Source organism: Staurois parvus, unplaced genomic scaffold (assembly GCF_062004578.1).
Source record: "Staurois parvus isolate SC_StPar_1 unplaced genomic scaffold, SC_StPar_1.0 ptg000463l, whole genome shotgun sequence".
NCBI lineage: Eukaryota > Metazoa > Chordata > Amphibia > Anura > Ranidae > Staurois > Staurois parvus.
In genome coordinates this window covers 68,291-87,222 of record NW_028318259.1, presented here as the reverse complement: position 1 = coordinate 87,222, position 18,932 = coordinate 68,291, and the positions used below count along the sequence as shown (strand labels likewise).

The 18,932-nt window shown below is 42.9% G+C and overlaps 1 protein-coding gene across 1 annotated transcript in view; it reads left to right on the top strand.

Moving 5' to 3' along the window:
* Positions 1-18,360, top strand: part of LOC149452795 (tumor necrosis factor receptor superfamily member 10A-like) — a 32,942-nt gene extending 14,582 nt beyond the window's left edge. The window contains exons 6-11 of the mRNA XM_089688943.1: positions 3,122-3,214; positions 5,416-5,456; positions 7,116-7,211; positions 14,458-14,625; positions 15,821-15,857; positions 16,876-18,360. Coding sequence (XP_089545069.1) covers positions 3,122-3,214; positions 5,416-5,456; positions 7,116-7,211; positions 14,458-14,625; positions 15,821-15,857; positions 16,876-17,159 — 719 coding nt within the window. The 3' untranslated portion in view covers positions 17,160-18,360. The remainder of the gene's footprint in view (positions 1-3,121; positions 3,215-5,415; positions 5,457-7,115; positions 7,212-14,457; positions 14,626-15,820; positions 15,858-16,875) is intronic.
* Positions 18,361-18,932: the final 572 nt, after the last annotated feature.

The window sequence follows — 18,932 nt, the reverse complement described above, 5'->3', positions numbered from 1 at the left end:
ACTGTTGTCTCTTTCGTTTTCACTAGCGGCTTGTTCTAAGACCCTTAACTTTGCCATGGCTGAGGCATGCTCACATTGTTTTTCCAAAACTTTAATTTCTGCCTTTTGGCGTGTGGCTTCAGCTTCTTTGTCTGCTTTCTGGTGTGCGGCCTGAGCCTCCATTTCTGCTTTCTTATGTGCGGCCTGAGCCTCCATTTCTGCTTTCTTATGTTCGGCCTGAGCCTCCATTTCTGCTTTCTTATGTGTGGCCTGAGCCTCCATTTCTGCGGCCTGAGCCTCCATTTCTGATGTGCGGCCTGAACCTCCATTTCTGCTTTCTTATGTGCGACCTCAGCCTCCATTTCTGCGGCCTGAGCTTCCATTTCTGCTTTCTGATGTGCAGTCAGAGCCTCCATTTCTGCTTTCTGATGTGCGGCCTGAGCCTCCATTTCTGCTTACTTATGTGCGGCCGGAGCCTCCATTTCTGCGTTCTTATATGCTGCCTGAGGTTCTATTTCTGCTTTCTTTTGGGCGAAAGCTGCCTCAATTTTGGAAGTCTTCAGCATCAGCAGGCTTTTATTAGTTGTTGACTGAGTGTAGAAGACCTTGATTGTATGGATTTGGAAGATCTTGAGGAGCATCTAGTAGATGCAGAGCGATACAATCTGGATTCATGGAGCTGTGTTATTCTCACTTCTGCCTTTGTCTTTGTTTGCAGCACTAAATTGTCTCTTTCAAGATTGAGCTCCTCAAAACTCATTAATTCTTCCAATGACCTTTGAGTGTTGTACCGCTTTTTTAACAGAGCAATATATTTAACAAACAGTCTTTGATAATTCTCATAAGCAATATTCAGTTGCTAGATAGAGCCCTCTAGTTGTATTGGCTCATGAGATTGTTGGAGAGAGCAGACATGCATTTAACAGTATTAGACCATAAGTCATTAATATTAGACAGCAATTCTCCTTTGTCAGCATTAAGATTTTCTTGCACTTTCCAGGTTGGATTTCTTAAGCGTTTTTCTCTTTTATCTAAGTCCTGCTCTGGTTGAAGCTCTGATTGTGGTTGTGTATTACTGTAGTTTCCCCAGACTGTATATTACTTTCCTGAAATATCATGTTAGCAAGGAGAGGGGTTGATAGAAAGTTTACAGAGAAATGTATCACCTTTTCTGTGGATGAGTTCAGGTTTTTTAGGCAATGATTGCAGGAAGGTTTTCTTTTTCTTTATTATAAGTTCACAGGCAAGCCATGTAGTAATGTATACAGATGCAGTGAATAAACTTGCAGTTGTAAAACATCAATAATTTGTCCTGACACTGATGAGTGTTATGCTGGGATATACTTGGAGGCATGTACAGACTTGTATAGAGATGGCTGCACTCTCTAGCTGTTATATCCAGTGTCCATGTAACATCTCACTGTGTATTCTAGCTAGCAAGGATTCTTATGAAGACATTTCACTGATCCTTTGACTTGCAAGGATCCTATGAAGCATTCCACTGATCTTTTGACTAACCAGGATCCTATGAAGCATTCCACTGATCCTTTGACTGTTCTGTCTCTCCAATCTAAGCATTGATAGTGTGATCTCTGTAACTTACAGTTGTGATGAGATAGCGATAACTTCAACCTCAGTTGCATGCCACTGTCAGTGACTCAATCGATAAGACATCTTGTAGATCTTGTGAAGTTTATTCCATAAACGGAGAGACTCTTACAACAATGAACATCTGATAGGTCAAAAGATCATAATGTTTCCTGCTCCATGACATGAGGCTAGAGCTGCAGTGCATTACTGGGAAAGGGGGAGGGCTATCTATACAGCATTAACTATATGACAGCTATATAAGCACATGACAGTACATATGACAGTCATGTGAAACATGACACTCCCCTGTCACCATTTTTCTGTTGGTGTCAGGAAAATTAATCAGAAGTGACTTATGTTTATAGCAGAGAAAGGAGGCAGCAGACAGAAATGACAGTTAGTGCTCGGGACTGAGACAAGTACACACTTTAAAGGCATGCAATGCCAAGCTGCGGTTTCTAAAGCAAGCAAAAACCTCTCTTGTATTAGGAGAGGTATAGACTCCAGAGAGAGAGATATCATCCCCCCCCCCCCCCAGGTACAAATCATTAGTAATACCTCATCTGGAATATGCAGTTCAGTTTTGGGCACCAATTCACAAAAAGAACATTGGGGAACTGGAGAAAGTACAGAGATGGGCAACCAAACTGATAAGAGGCATGGAGGAGCTCAGCTATGAGGAAAGATTAGAGGAACTGAATTTATTCTCTCTTGAAAAAAGGAGATTAAGGGGGGATATGATCTCCATGTATAATACATAAGGGGGGATATGATCTCCATGTATAATACATAAGGGGGGATATGATCTCCATGTATAATACATCAGTGGTGTATATAGTGAACTCAGTGTAGAGCTATTCCCCCTGAGGTCATCAGAGGACAAGGGGGCGCTCTTTACGTCTGGAGGAAAAGAAATGTAATCTCCAAATACGGAAAGGTTTCTTCACAGTAAAAGCTGTGATAATGTGAAATAGACTCCCTCAAGAGTTGGTTCTGGCCAGCTCCATGGATTGCTTTAAGAAAGTCCTGGACTCTTTCTTAGATGCACAGAATATAACTGGATACTAACATTTATAGGTAAAGCTGATCCAGGGAATATCCGATTGCCTCTCGGGGGATCAGGAAGATCTTTTTTCCCCTGCAGGAACAAATTGGATCGAGCTTTGCTGTTTTTTTTGCCTTCCTCTGGATCAACTGTGGGTGTAGGATTATAACTTTTTTTTCTATGGTTGAACTGGATGGACTGTTGTCTTTTTTCAGCCAGACTAACTATGTAGCTATGTGCTTTGTTCAAATTTCATGTCTTAGGTTTACAGCCAATTTAAGTAGTGGGTGTGTATGGATTATCTATGGAGAATAAGGATATCGTTTAGCTTCCCTTTAAGGCAGAAATCTGTTGTGGTAATCATTGTGTACACAAACAGATGCTACCATGGATGACCTCATTGGCCAACTACCATTATTATTGTACTTTATATTTACATGTTACTCCATAACCCTAAATATTCAGTTCATGTCGTTAATCAAGGATCTGTATTTTTTCTGTTTGCAGCTCTGACTGTTGCATTACCCGTTTCCATCTGCGTTGCTGCGGTCATCGTTTTTGGTATTGTCTTCTTAATATATTGGAAAAAAAAACAGAAAGGTAAAGTGATCTGTTAAACTATTTTTTTTAATTGTAGCAGTAACCCCTTAGGGGTCGCTGGTTTTGAATTGGCTCCCCCTTTGCTCTGCACAGCCAGGCAACACACATTTTCACACTTTGCACACTGGAGTCAGTAAATAGTCCTTAAGCTTTGTTTCGTGAATTTTTTTTTTTAAGGGGGTTAAGAACTTGGATGGGGTCTAGAGGTATATGGGATGCCTGAGGAGCTGTATAACTTGAGGACAACTCCTTAGCAGCTATGTACAAAAAATTCAGATAGCAGCAGTATTTCCATGAAGAGCACTTTGGTGTACCTCCTCAGATCCCGGTTGATTCTTCCTTTTCACCCAGCTGCCTGATGGTATTCCTGGACAAGGGGGCCCAAGAGCTGTTAATTTAGAACAGTCTCAGATGAAAAGCTAGTTGGGTCTTGCACCTGATTGCCTTCTCCCCTTATCTGGCCCAGGGGGTGTAAGAGTACTCACATTGTCCTCTCCTGTTGGCTTGGTGGGTTGGTGGCTGCCTTCAGGCCTTACGCTGGGTTGGCTCCTTCCTTGCTTCAAAGGCCATCCTTCCCAGGAGACGTTGAGGCAGTGGAGATCCTCTTACCCAGTGACTTGCCTGTACGTAGGCTCCCCTCCCAGTTTCTACACTCCAGTCTTCCTCAATCAATCTTCCACCCAACACTCCACACCTCTCTACAGGCTCTCTGATATTTTAGGGTTGCCTTGGTCATCATGTCCAGCCTCCTGCCAGGGGATTGGCCAAGGTCCCTCAAACATGCAGATCTGGGCCTCCTCCCCTCCTCCGCTCCAGAAGCCCTGACCTGTTAGAGCCTCCCAGCCTGCCCAGAGGTAACCTCACTCCCCAGGCTGACTCATTCCCAGGCTGCTACTCAGCCTCTATCAAACAGTAAAGCTACCTAACTAACCTGGAGGGCATTATATAATTATCTTTCTGAACAGATTACAGAAATTTGGATTTATAGTCTAAACTTTCACATAGATTCTGTAACCCTCATATGAATTGGGTCTGGAAGGTGCACAATTAGGTAATACTGTATCTAAATAATAACAGAAAGCAGCGGTAAATCCAATAAACAAATGACATATAAACACCAAAAAACTTGATATCTAAATATTACTTCACAAATAAAAGCAAAACAATGTGTGAAATATAAAGAAAATCTGACAATCCAAATAAAAGTCCCAAAAGGTGAAGAAACGTGAAATCAAAAGAAAGTCCTTTCACAGTCCATATATTGCTGAAGGTGTCTCCACACTTCTACTTGTTGTTATAAAGAACCTGCATCCACCACAAAGTGACACCGTTTAGGAAGCCTCTAATCAGACAATGTGGACTATCAAGATATGAATGGTCAATGGCCAATGGTGCTTGGACATATCCTTGAACCACAATTCCCCAGGCACAAGGCAAGTCCTCCATTGGGATCCCTCCACCACCAGTCTTTATTTCCAATGGTTGCCACCTTGAGCCAGATCCCCTAGCAAAGCCGAACTCTACTAGATGGACCACAGCCCTGTCTCCTGGTCGGCCAGTCACAAACAACTACCGCTATGATATGTTCAAGCACTTTTGACCATTCATATCTTGATGGTCCACATTGTCTGGTAAGGGGCTCCCTAACTGGTGTCACTTGGAGGTGGATGCCTGGTCTCTCTAACAGGAAGTAGTAGTGTGGGTAAACCCCACACATGCAGCTAAACCCACCTATTCTGCAATAAACCAGAAAAGCATGCAATCAATGTAAGAACATGCAGAAAACACAATAAATAGTTATGCTATAGATGGCGATAAGTGATTCTCACCAGCGATGCTGCCTTTAAGGGATACAAAGGGATAGAAGTCTTAGTCCAACATGTGATAGCTGGCTCCTTCTCTCCCAGTTTCTAAGTTGGAGCCTGAGCTCCCAAGATGCATCTCTTAACTTTCTTTCAGAATTATGGGAATTTTTATTAATTCTTATCTAAGCAGTCTCTAGTTTCTGTAAAACAGTATATTGATGACCTTCTCCATCTAGTGGTCAAATTTGATATTGCAGGCAGGACAGGCATAATATATTCCCCTTCTGGAGACAGAACAGGAAAGATTGGCTCTATGAATTAGCCAGCATCACCTAGAACTACATAATACAATTTAAAAGTGTAATTTCTTAATTGTTGATTGTTGTTTCCTTGCAGACAAAGAGAAACTAGCTGATAGTAGAAATGAAGTTGATCAGGTAAGAGGATATACTGTATGTGTGTGTATATATATATAAAAAACTTAATCATTTAGGACTTACTGTATATTTAGGACTTATATGTATATACAATATACTGTAATTTTCTGAAAAACATAAATACTTACATTTCTATATTTATTATTTATTACAGGTATTTGTATAGCAGTCAATTTACGCAGCGTTTTACATACTATATATATATTGTACATTCAATCAATGTTTTTTTTTTTTACAAGTACAGAAAAACTGCTGTTGATCGTGCCAAAAAGTTTGAGAGCTTTAGATATACGGTAGTAAGATGACAATGCTGCCTTTGCTGCACTAAAATTTCAGTGTTGTCAGCCCTGCCTGGATTTTCCTATGTGAACTACAGAACAGCTCTCCCCTATGTTATAGAACTGAGAGGGGAAGGTGACCTGTAGTCCTTACACATTTACTGTCTATGGGAGACAATGCTGCTCCTCCACAGGCACAGTACAGGGAGTGAAGGTTGTCACTCAGGACATGAAATATGTCACTGGCAGGATCACTTGTGATAGGTCAGGCTGATGACAGGACTACAGGCATGCTTTGTATCAACACAGCGTCCTGAAAATCCCAATTAAAGGAGCAAGGACACAGACTGACCATGCTACGATGGATATGAAAAGAGGAATGCACATTGACAGTTTTATTTTTTGGGGTTAACATACACCTAGAGGTCTATTTCTTGAAAAAAAAAATGCTTGTGAGTGTCACAAAATTTGCACAGCCATCAAGAATAATGTGTCCAAGTTGTTTATTTCCTGTGATTGTCAGCTCCATCTAGTGGTCATAATGTGGTATTTTGCTGCACTACCTCAATCAGGCAGGGCTGCTGTTAGAAACCGTGGGACCCCATACAGACAACCTGACAGGCCTCCCTCCCAAAAAAAAAAAAAACACAGTTTACTATGCTTCAGGTATGAATGAAGACAGTGAGTGATCAGTATTGATCACTCATTGTGTTCATTCAGGAAAGGAAGGGGCTGGTAAATGTGACATGCCAGACCCTTCCCCCACTCTCCATCTTCCATCAAGGATTCTATTGTGTGCTTGCAGCTGCTGGTGGAAAGGAGAGGAGGGAAGCTGGCAGCACTGAGGAGGCACACAGGGGGGCCTGAGCAGGGTGAAAAGTATGGTGCACAGGGAGGGTAAAAGGTGTGACAGGGGGGCGGGGGAGGGTTGCTAATCACTGGAATTGATCCCCTATATGGCTTTTTGCTGCAGAGAGAGCCATACAGGGGATCATTTCCAGTAATTGCCCCCCTGCCGTTCCAATCACCATCCCCGTCCACATCCGATTCACCAAGCTGCCTGGACCCCCCCCTGCTGGCCCGGGCCCCATACAGGAGGACTGCTGGTACCCCCTTAGCCACGGCCCTGCAATCAGGTAAATGCAACATTATGTCCACTAGATGGAGCTGACGATTATAGGAAGTAAACATAGACACATTCCAGGGATTATTCGGGTGGGCAAACACTGTGACATTCAAACAGCAATTTTTTAAATATTAAATATATTAAAATAATCAAAAATTGTATTAAATATTAAAATAATTAATATAGAAACATTAAATATTAAGATAATAATAGTGGTTGTAGAATGTGCCCTAACCCCTATTAATCTCCTTGCAGAGGCCATCTTTAGAAGACTCTCTGGAAACTGTCAGCGTTGTAGCTGTCCTGACCAAGCCAGCTCAGGAGCGAGTGGACAACCTTGGAGCTCAAGTTGTATGTTACCCCTACAAACCCATATATGTCATGTACTTGTATTAGCTCAGGTCTGTTTCTGGGTGCAGGTGAACCTACCTAGATTGCCATCAGCAATCAACAGCTTGGAGTGAGAAACAGCCATCTTCAATGTAATGGTCAGTCATTAGGTGGGTCTATGAGTATGGGAAGACAGATGGACACCTTACAATGTGGGCTTGAGTCCTACAGACAGGCAAGGTTCATACATTTTACAAGCAATTTTGCGCAATGTCACCATCACCACTTGGTCCTGCACCGCCATCTTCTTCTGATATCATCAGGGGCCGCTGGCTCTTTCTTGCAGGTTATGCAATGGCCTCGTGATAATATGCATATATAGACTGCCAGCCTCCTGATGATGCGGCGCTGTAGAGTGACCCGTGGTATCCTGGAACCTGTCATATGGGTATGCCAGGAGGCTAAGGGCACTGCACAGGCCATTCTTGCCTAGCCCAGAAATATTAGCTCAGGTCTGTTTCTGGGTGCAGGTGAACCCAGGAGGCCATCTAGATTGCCATCAGCCATGAACAGCTTGGAGTGAGAAACAGCCATCTTCAATGTAATGGTCAGTCATTAGGTGGGTCTATGAGTATGGGAAGACAGATGGACACCTTACAATGTGAGCCTGAGTCCTACAGACAGGCAAGGTTCATACATTTTACAAGCAATTTTGCACAGTGTCACCACCACCACTTGGTCCTGCACCACCATCTTCTTCTGATATCATCAGGGGCCACTGGCTCTTTCTTCCAGGTTATGCATTGGCCTCGTGATGATTTGCATAAAAAGACTGCCAGTCCCCTGATGATGTGGTGCTGTAGAGTGTCCCGTGGTATCCTGGAACCCATGATATGGGTATGCCAGAAGGCTGAGGGCACTAAACAGGCCATTCTTGCCTAGCCCAGAAATATTAGCTCAGGTCTGTTTCTGGGTGCAGGTGAACCCATGAGGTCATCTAGGTCCTGCACTCCCATCTTCATCAGGGACCACTGGCTCTTTCTTCCAGGTTATGCAATGGCCTCGTGATGATGTGTATAAATAGACTGCTAGCCCCCTGATGATGCGGCGCATGCGTGTAGAGTGTCCCGTGGTATCCTGGAACCCGTGATATGGGTATGCCAGGAGGCTGAGGGCACTGCACAGGCCATTCTTGCCTAGACCAGAAATAAGTGAAGAGAGAGTGTCACGGATCCAACCACACGCCACGCCCGCAGAGACTAGCTAACTGAGGTGCGCACGTGCGGCCGTGACTTGGGGTAAAAGGGAATAAGGGGGACTTAACTTTGAATATATAAAACAGTATATAAGACCGGCCGTGATACTATTCACAGCCCGCACTACCTCTTGGCCACCACCAGAGGGAGACTCCACTCCAATCCAGATGGCTGACCACACACTGGCAGATACAAATCTTATATACAATCTGGTGCACTGCTTAGAGTTGAGGAGCAGCTTAGCAATCACACACCCTTCTAGGATCCCTCCAGCTATCCAACAGCTAGAACCCCGGCGTTAATCACTCTTCCACTGTCCACACACCCCCACACCAGACACACCACAAATGGTAGCTGGCCAGCACCCAACAGTTTATCCGCAGAACGGTCTGTTGGGACACCACACACACCCAGATCTCCGTCTGGTAGATCTGTTACCGTTTACAATCTGCACGCAATCTGCCAACACGCAGCGCAATTGCATACAGATTGGCAATGAGCTTGACCGAGCATATAAAGGCACTAATATACAATCCAATCTAATCTCTCCGAAGATATGAGCCCGTGCTTAAATACACAGAAGTCACTTATTAATTTTAAGATTTAATATTCCGAAAGTGGGCGGTGCATAAAATATGTACAAAGTATAAAAAGTTATAAAAAATACAAAAAATACGAGAAGACACACATAGACTATTCACTATCAAATAAAAGGGAATAAAAAACAGAAATAAAACTTTTACCAAGATTTATCCTGCGACTGGAGCAAGTCAGAGAGTCAGCAATCCGTCAGTCAAATAGAACCGACTCCATACGACTCACAATGTCCATATCTCCAGTCCTCAATTTATGGGAACATGGACATGGGCTGGACATGAGTCCTGGGCCAATTACCTCTGGGGGGTGTTCCTGTACCTGCCCACAGGCTGTTCTGGGTGCTGAACTGCCCAAAGTCAATTGGACCAAGACCAGCTTGAATCACCAAGTCGGGGATTGAATTTCCGACACCAGCGCATCAGCCCAATAGCAACAGTACCAATCGCTGTTCCGCTATCGCACTCCAGCGCCACATAACCATTTCCTGCATTTTCCTGGCATTCTACATATGCCACAAATATAGTTTTTATATGCTGATGCAGCCCACAGAGTGCCCCATCAGAAGAAAGTATTTTCATCTCTCTGCAACTAATATTTTAGCTTGTATGAGGGATGAAACATACTCCTTTGATGTATGTATATACTTTAAAGTTCTGGTCTCCTGCTGTCATGAAGCCAACCTGTCTCCAGCCGTTTGCTCTTTTACTTCAGGAAGGTGGCAAAGTCTGATTATAGAAAAAATCTTATTGGCACTTAGGTGTCACATCCAGAGGAAGCTAGATCACTTCAGATGCTAATTAGTGACCATCTGTGTCTGAATACCTCTGACTGAATATTTCTTTAATGACAAGGCATGCAACTACATTTACGACTATATATTGCTACAGGTCACATCTTATCTACTGAAATCTGTACATTTATGTCACATTTATGTCACAGAGAGGTCCCCAAAAAATTAAAAAAAAATATCCAAATTTGTTAGAGGGGGGGGGGGGGGAATAGGAGATTGATATAAAGTTGATTGTGGGAGTAATGTCCCATGTGACACAGTTTACAACTTAAGGGGAAGGGGGCTGCTTTTTGGCCTTTTCACCTTGAATGCTAGAGGTCTGTGGCCCGGAACTGCTGTCTGTTCCTGTACAGCAGAGTTCTGAGAGGGGGACGAAGAAGCAGCACAAAGAGCAAGTCTGGTGTACTGCATACCAAGGAGGATGCTGACAGGAGAAGAGAGCAGAGTGAAAGATGAGCTCAGCAATGTGCTGCTTCTCCTTTCACTGTCCAGTCACAGGGTGGAGGTGGGGAGACCTGTAAGTGAAAGTGAAACTGCAGCTGAGAAAGATCAGGTCCCCTGCTACAAAGGGCTGTGCTATGAGGCAGAACGTTGTAAACTTCAGAACTGGATGGACAGAAATGCAAATCCTTTGGCAGGTGAAACAACTTTCATATATGCATTTAATCTCTGTATTTAGCTGTTTACTCAGAGTTTAGTTTTAATGTAGCTCCATTCCTTTGTCAGCTCTTCTGCCTGTTAGTAATCCCCATAGGTTTTATAGATGTGACACTTCCTATAGGTGAGAGTTGCAGGATAATGGGTCCTGGAAGTTTATGGGTCCTGGAAGTTTATGGGTCATGATGTATAAGAGGTGAGTCACTTTACTCAAGGGACGAAGTGCTGCTCACCCCTCCTCCACTCATGATTTAGCTCTCCTTATGTGTTTGCAATCCTTTGAAATGTAAAATGAATAAAGCTTATCCTTCTATAATGTGTACTTGCCTCCATCCAAAGCACCTAGTGTGAATTCTGTCTCCTCTCTCTTCCTCTGTTATCTGCATGAGTCACTGCTGACAGTCTATGCCAACACCAAGGGGTCCTGGGACAGCCCAGCCCCCCCCCCCCCCAGGACACAGCAGGTGATTGAAAGCCCAAAATTTACATCCTTTTTTTCATACAAATGGAGCTTTCTTTCGGTGGTATTTGATCACCTGTGCGCTTGTTATTTTTCACGCTATAAACAAAAAAAGACCAAAAATTTTGAAGAAAAACGATATTTTTTACTTTCAGCTCTAAAAAATATATAGTAAACTCAAAGTTAGTTATAAATTTAGGCCAAAATGTATTCTGCTCCATGTTTTTGGTAAAAAAAATCCCAATAAGTGTATATTGATTGCTTTGTGTGGAAGTTATAGCGTCTACAAACTATGGTATAGATACTGCAATTTACACCATTTTATTGCTATACAGCGCTGCGCTAGTTTAACGGACAATTGCGCGGTCATGCAATACGGTACATAAATGAAATTTACATCCTTTTTTTCCCACAAATTGAGCTTTCTTTCGGTGGTATTTGATCACCTGTGCGGTTTTTATTTTTTGCGCTATAAAAAAAAAAGCCTGACAATTTTGAGGAAAAAAAACAATATTTTGGACTTTTTGCTATAAAACATGTCCAGTAAAAAAAAATGTAAAAATCAAATTTAGTCATAAATTTCTGCCAAAATGCATTCTGCGACATGTCTTTGCTAAAAAAAAAACCCAATACGTGTAAATTAATTGGTTTACGTGAAAGTTATAGCGTTTACAAATGGCGGGAAAGATACTGGGATTTTTAGTTTTTTATACTAATAATGGCAGCGATCAGCGACTTATGGCGGCGATCAGCGACTTATGGCGGGACTGCGGGACTGCGGCGGACATTCTGACACTGGGGGGGAATTGACTTGGGTTCACTGACGTCCCCAGTGACACCAATACAGCGGTCAGTGCAAAAAAAAACCACTGACACTGTACTAATGGCACTGGGGAGGAAGGGGTTAACTTTATTATTCAGTGAAAGGGTTAACTGTGTGAGGGGAGTGTTTTACTAGGGGGCGGGGGTGTGTACTGCAGGGAACATGCTGATCGGGAGAGATAAACTCTTCTCTCCCGATCAGCCAGTCAGGAGCTGACAGGGAACTGGCAGAGAGCAGAGCTACTGCAGCCCTGCTCTCTGTCAGTGATTGCCGCTAATCGCCGGGACACAGCCGGTAACGACCGCCTGTGACCCAGCGACTGACATCAGCGGCCGTGATCGGCGGGACAGGTAGGGCAGAGGCGCGCCTTGCGCACGCCCCCTACCTGTTTTGAAAAAAACACACGTTTTAAAACGTGGTTTTGCCCAGCCGTGCCACCCTGCCAACGTATTTCTACAGTGGCTGGGCGGCATGTGGTTAATCATTTCTCTGGGTACATGGAAGGGTTTACAACCACTGTAATTAGCTTTGCAGGCAAAGTTCAGATTATATACCGTGTGCGCACAAGTGCGCATTCATAGCGGCCATTTAGAACTTGTGATAAGGCTTATATTTCTGGTTAGTCAGTTCTTTGATCCAGGGTGTGGGTTTTGTATTCATTGTTTAACCACTTGCCCGCTGCCCTATAGTAGAACTACTGCTACAGGGCAGCAGGGCTGCGCAAAATCACATATATATTAGTGATTTACATTTCTGGGTAGGAGGCGCCAACTGCAGTCCCGCTATAATTCGCTGATCGCCACCATTACTAGTAAAAAATAAATAAAATTCCAGTATATATCTCCCCTGTCAGCTCCTGCACACTGCTTTGTATGGCTCTGCATAGCAAAAGTAAAATAAAAATTCAAATTATTATATGCAGGTGTTTCCAGAGAAGGATAATATGAATGCTATAGCATACAAGGACATTTAAACAACTGTATTCCTCAAAGATTATGATAACAGTTTGGGGAAGACCCTTTCTTGTTCCTCCATGACTGTGCCCCTCTGTACAAAGCCAGCTCTGTAAAGACACGGTTTGATGAGTTTGGTGTGGAGGAACTTGAGGGTCCTGCATATAGCCCAGACCTCAGTCCTACTCAACACAAAGAAGAGGAGATCCCAGATGGGGGGTATGAGTGTGGTTAAAGGTGGGCTTAGACATTAGGGTATCCCCGGACTTCATTTGGAAAATCTGGTAACTTCACCCTACTCTGGGGTTTCCAAGCAAAGGGCCATTTACTGTCCTTCAGACTTCAGAGGGTGCAGGCTGTGGTCAATGGGAGTAGAAACCATCTTGGTGTCAGTGGGAGCAAGCAATGCCTCAGGCTTGGCAATCAGTGGGATTAAAAAAAAATTACATGGCACCTGTGGTTGGTAGGAGGAGTAGTGACCTATCCTTGGTGTCAATGGGAGGGATAGTGCCTCATTGTTCATGTTGGTTGGAGGAATAGTGACTCATTGTCCGTGTCAGGGGGAGGAATAGTGCCCCGCTATTGATATTAGTGGAAGCAACAGTTCCATGTATAAGTGGGAGGAATAGTGCCCCAAGGGACGAATAAAGGCAAGCTAATCCACATGGAAGAAAAATATATTTTAAACAAAGTTTAAAAATATTCTTCCCAAATATATTGACATATATTTGAAATGCTACAATATTCAATATACTTATATAGCACTGTCAATTTACACAGCACTTTACATATATATTGTACATTCACATCAGTCCCTAACCCTCAAGGGGTGCACTATCCAGGGGCGGACTGACCATTTGGTAACTCAGGCACTGCCCAAGGACCCAGGGTCAGTGGGGGGCCCCATGAGATGCCCCTGGTACCTTTATCATAGGCTTTTTTTAGTTTGGGCAAGGACACAGGGGCCCCATGATCCCCTATTGCCCAGGGGCCCCATGAGTTGTCAGTCCACCACCAGTACTATCTAAGGTCCCTAACTCACATTCATACATACACAGGACAATTTAGACAGGAACCAATTCACCTTCCAGCATGTCTTTGGAGTGTGGGAGGAAACCCATGCAGTCACAGGGAGAACATGCAAACTCCAGGCAGGTGGTGCCGTGGTTGTGATTTGAACCAGTGACCCGAGCACTGCCAGGCGGAAGTGCTAACCATTTAGCCATTGTGCTGCTCACATTTAGCCAGAGTGCTGCCCATATATATATATATATATACACACTGTATGTTGAAATGTGTTTTTTTTTTTTAAATATATATTTTTTAAATATATTCTTCAGATTTTTTTTAACATAGAAAAAAGTCATTTTACCATATATTTTTACATATACTTGTAAATGCATTCCAAAAATGTAGATTAAATGTATTTTTAAAGACATACAGTATATTTGAAAATATATTTTACATTTTTTTAAATATATTTTTTAAAATATATACAAACACACTTCAATATATATATATATATATATATATATAATTTTTTTTTTTTTTTTCAAATATATTGAATACAGTCAAAATTATAGTATTTGAAATATATGTCAATATATTTGGGAAGAACCAGGAGCTAGATGTCCCCTCACATATTGTCTAGTTGATGGGTGTCAAAAGGTCTGGGCTGGAGTTAGGTTTTAACCCTTTTATAATTCATAACTGCAGTTCTTTTTATTTCAGCCATATATTCCTCTGGGACAGCAAGATAAAGAGGATTTTATTCAAGTTAGAAAAAGTAATCAGTGCGGTGTGATGGAACCCGGCTGTGAAGAGGAAGAACCATTGACCATGGATCCTACAGATAAAAATGGACCCAATTTAGAGACTTGTACCTGTGTCTGCCTTAGAGTAAGTGACTTTACTGTCCTCTGTATGGACCAAGTGTCATTAACCACTTGAGCCCTGGAAGATTTTACCCCCTTCATGACCATAGCATTTTATTTCTATTTGGCACTGCGCTACTTTAACTGTCAATTGCGCGGTCATGCAACACTGTAAATTTAGATCTTTTTTTTTCACTCAAATAGAGCTTTCTTTAGGTGGTATTTGGGATTTTTAGTATTGATATTTTGATCATTGATATTAGTTGGAGGAAAAGTGCCTCATTGTTGGTGTCAGTAGCAAGAAATAATGCCTCATTTTTGGTGTCAGTGGGAGGAATAGTGCCCCAAGGGCCAGATAAAAGCAAGCAAAGAGCCACATCCAGCCCCCGGGCCGCAGTTTGGAGACCACTGCTTTAGTAGGTTGGATTAGTCAGCTCTTCGACTTCTCTCCAACTTGACATGCTTTACTTATCTACAAAGAGACTGGTTCCTCTAGAAGGGATGGATTAGAACCCCTGACTGATTTGTCCTCTCTATTCATGCTGATGACCACTGACACAGAGTGATGGGAAATCCAAACTTTTCCAGTAAGGGACAACTGGGGACAACTGTTCCTGTCTATTATTTACCATGTTGTCCAGCAAAGAAGGAACTCCCGGGGGAATGACAAAAACTAACCAATTATGAGATTTCCACTGAAAAAAAAAATGCAGGGAAGTATCATGACATGTAAATATTATTATTATACAGGATTTATATAGCGCCAACAGTTTGCTCAGCACTTTACAATATAAAGGGAGACAATACAGCAACAATACAGTTCAATACAAGAGGGATAGGAGGGCCCTGATCCTTGGAGCTTACAATCTAGGAGGGAGGGGTGAATGGTACAGTAGGTAATCACTGTGGGGGATGGACTGGTTGGAAGAGTAGAGGATTCCAGAATTAGCAGAGCGCGGGATAGGCTTCCCTGAAGAGATAGGTTTTCAGTGAACGCCGAAAGGTAAGTAGAGTAGGTGATAATCTGATAGATTGGGGTAGGGAGTTCCAGAAGTTCCAGAGGATGGGTGACGCCCAGGAGAAGTCTTGGAGACTTAAATATGAAGTTTGATATAATATCTTACTTGTTTGAGTGTTTTTCTTTTGATTATTATATTGAAGACTTGATGACTTTTTACTCTAAATCTAAACAATACTTTTTCTTTCTTCTGAATTTGTAGATGGAATTCAAAAGTGACAAAATACTAACTGACGAAGGTGAGCAAAATACATGTGGATTCTTTCCTAACATTACTGTATACATAGGGGTGATTTACTAAAGGCAAATAGTCTGTGCACTTTGCAAATGCAGTTGCTCCAGAGCTTAGTAAATGAGCAGACACCAACAATGGGGCATAATTCCTGCCACTGACACCAACAATGGGGCATAATTCGTGACACTGACACCAACAGTGGGGTACTATTCCTCCCACTGACACAAATGCTGGGACACTATTCCTCCCACTGACACCAACGATGGGGCACTATTCCTCCCACTGACACCAATGATGGGACACTATTCCTCCCACTGACACCAATGATGGGGCACTATTCCTCCCACTGACACCAATGATGGGGCACTATTCCTCCCACTGACACCAATGATGGGCCACTATTCCTCCCACTGACACCAACGATGGGCCACTATTCCTCCCACGGACACTAACGATGGGACACTATTCCTCCCACAGACATGGATAATGGGACAATATTCCTCCCGCTGACACTGATAATGGGACACTGTTCCTCCCACTGACACCACGCTGGGGCACTATTCCTCCCACTGACACCAATGATGGAACACTATTCTAATGGGGCATTGTTACCACCACAAGTACATTTTCTACTCCCGCTGGTTACACTCCGGCCCTTCTGAAGGATAGTAAATTGGCCCTTTGTTTAGAAAGTTTGGAGACCCCTGGCTGCAGGCAGACCTTGGCTTTGGCCTGTACTTTATGAACTCAGGTAAATACGAAATTTTGGATATGAATAGAATGTAGGCTTCTATCCAGCCAGCAGGTGGATTACAGAGCTCAACAGCTCAAGCTGAAAGTAAATAGGCAACGATCGTACCCTTTCACTGAACAAACCAGACCAGATGAAGAGAGGATTGCCTTGTTTGCCATAACTCAGGTTCAGGTTAAACCACCCCAATTCTTCAGAAGCTTTGACTTGTGGAAGCCAGTTAGTTCATCACTGTTAGCTGTACTATATGTTATTTTCTATTTTCTTATAGAATGGCTCGAATGCTACAGCTGTCTCAAAGAACATGTTCCCCCGGTCAGGTGGAAAGACATGATGAGGCGTCTGGGACTAAGTGAAGCAGATATTGAATTAACCCTCCTAGATCACAAGACCTTTCGAGAAGCTAGCTATCAAATGTTCCTCCTGTGGAGAATTCAGAATGGTCAGAGTGCCTCTATGAGGAAGGTCTTCCATGTCCTGGACAAGATGGACCTTAGGGGATGTAAAGAAAATGTTGCTAACGATTTAATATGTAATGGAATCCCTATTGCATGAGACCAAGTTGGTGAGATGCTGGACTGTTGGAGGGACTGGTAACCTCTTTACTTTGTCCCATGGAACTCTTTCATGGGACGTTTATTAGCTTCTTTCCTTTTCCATTTCTGAATGTGTCAGATTTTCTTATGCAGGGAATAAGGCCATCTGCACCTTACTCATGCTTTTGCCAGGCCAGCATTTCTACATGCTAGTCAGGTATTCTTCTAAAATTTTTCCCTGCCCAATATTTTACTTACCATATTGTCCACCAAGTAATGTTGATTTGCATCCACTCGGAAAGATGTGTCAGATGTAGGACTATGAAAAAAAGGTTTTCAGGTTCAACAGCTGGCCAATTCCTAAGCAACCCAAAAAGGTTAGGCCAGGTTGGAAAGGTATAGCATAGCAGATACATGAACCGCCAGAGGCTCTCAAGTCTGACTAAATCCGGAACCTTTGGTTGGAGCAGGCACTGCAACCTCTAGAAGCTCTCAAGTATGACAAAATCCAAATCCTCAGATTGGAGCAGACACTGGAACTTCCAGAGACTCTCAAGTATAACCAAATCCAAAACCTCGATTTGGAACAGACACTGGAACCTTCAGAGGCTCTCAAGTATGACAAAATCCAAAGCCTCAGCTTTGAGCAGGCACTGCAACCTCTAGAAGCTCTCAAGTATGACAAAATCCAAAGCCTCGGCTTGGAGCAGACACAAGAACCTCCAGAGGCTCTCAAGTATAACCAAATCAAAAACCTTTGGGTTGGAGCAGACACTGGGAATCTCCAGAGGCTTTCAAGTATGACAAAATCTGAAGCCTCAGGTTGCAGCAGACACTGGGAATCTCCAGAGGCTTTCAAGTATGACCAAATCCGAAGCCTCTGGTTGGAGCTGACATCTGGACCTCCAGAGTCTCCTAAGTCTATGCAAATCCTAAGCCTCAGGTAAGATTGGAGCAGACACAAGAGCCTCCACGTTTAGATGGTTAACCTGCATGAGTGTGTTGGAGTCGCTGGTTGTGAGGAGCATGCTCTAGGATTGGATTTTCGCCATTGGGAATTCGGAAATCTGCCTTTCTTTCTACTGCTTCTATCCAAATTATTGGACTGTTCAACTATTCAAAAGAATTAGAAAACAGGTGCTGATTGTAATTCATCCACCTGAAGCAAATGTCTGTTTTACTGGGGTGTATTTACAAAAAAAGCACTTTATCCAGTGAAACTTCTGGTACATTCCTTGTGTGTGAAATAGAGTGGTTTAGGAAAATGCTGCATTGTGGCCACTAGCTGGAGCTATGGATCATAGCAAATACAGAAAGCATTTCTTACTTTGACCATCAGTTTCATCTAGTGACTCTAGTGACCATAATGTGGTATTTTCCTGAACCATGCTATGTTTTATGAAAGAATAATATTGTTTTTACTGTTTCCTGGCTGGCGGTGTGAAAGAGTCCTAAAGCTGCCTGTCTGACCACCTTATACCCATCATAGAAACAATTTTTTTTTTCTTTCGGAGAATGAAGAACAAATGGATTAGTCTAAAATATTATCCATTATTTTATTTGAAATGTCTCATGTTGAAATGTTCTCAACCTTGTGACTTTGAAGGGATCTAAACAAAGACGTCTCAGGATGACATTTGTAAGAGGGGCTTAGTGATTGGCTAGAATTGCACAAATCCCTACTTCCACTCCTGTCCTGCTAGAACACTGCATGTCCTGATGAGGCCGAACCCTCCAACTTATTGTACTCCATTCCAGGCCAGTAGCCTCCACACGACATTCCGTCCGTTGA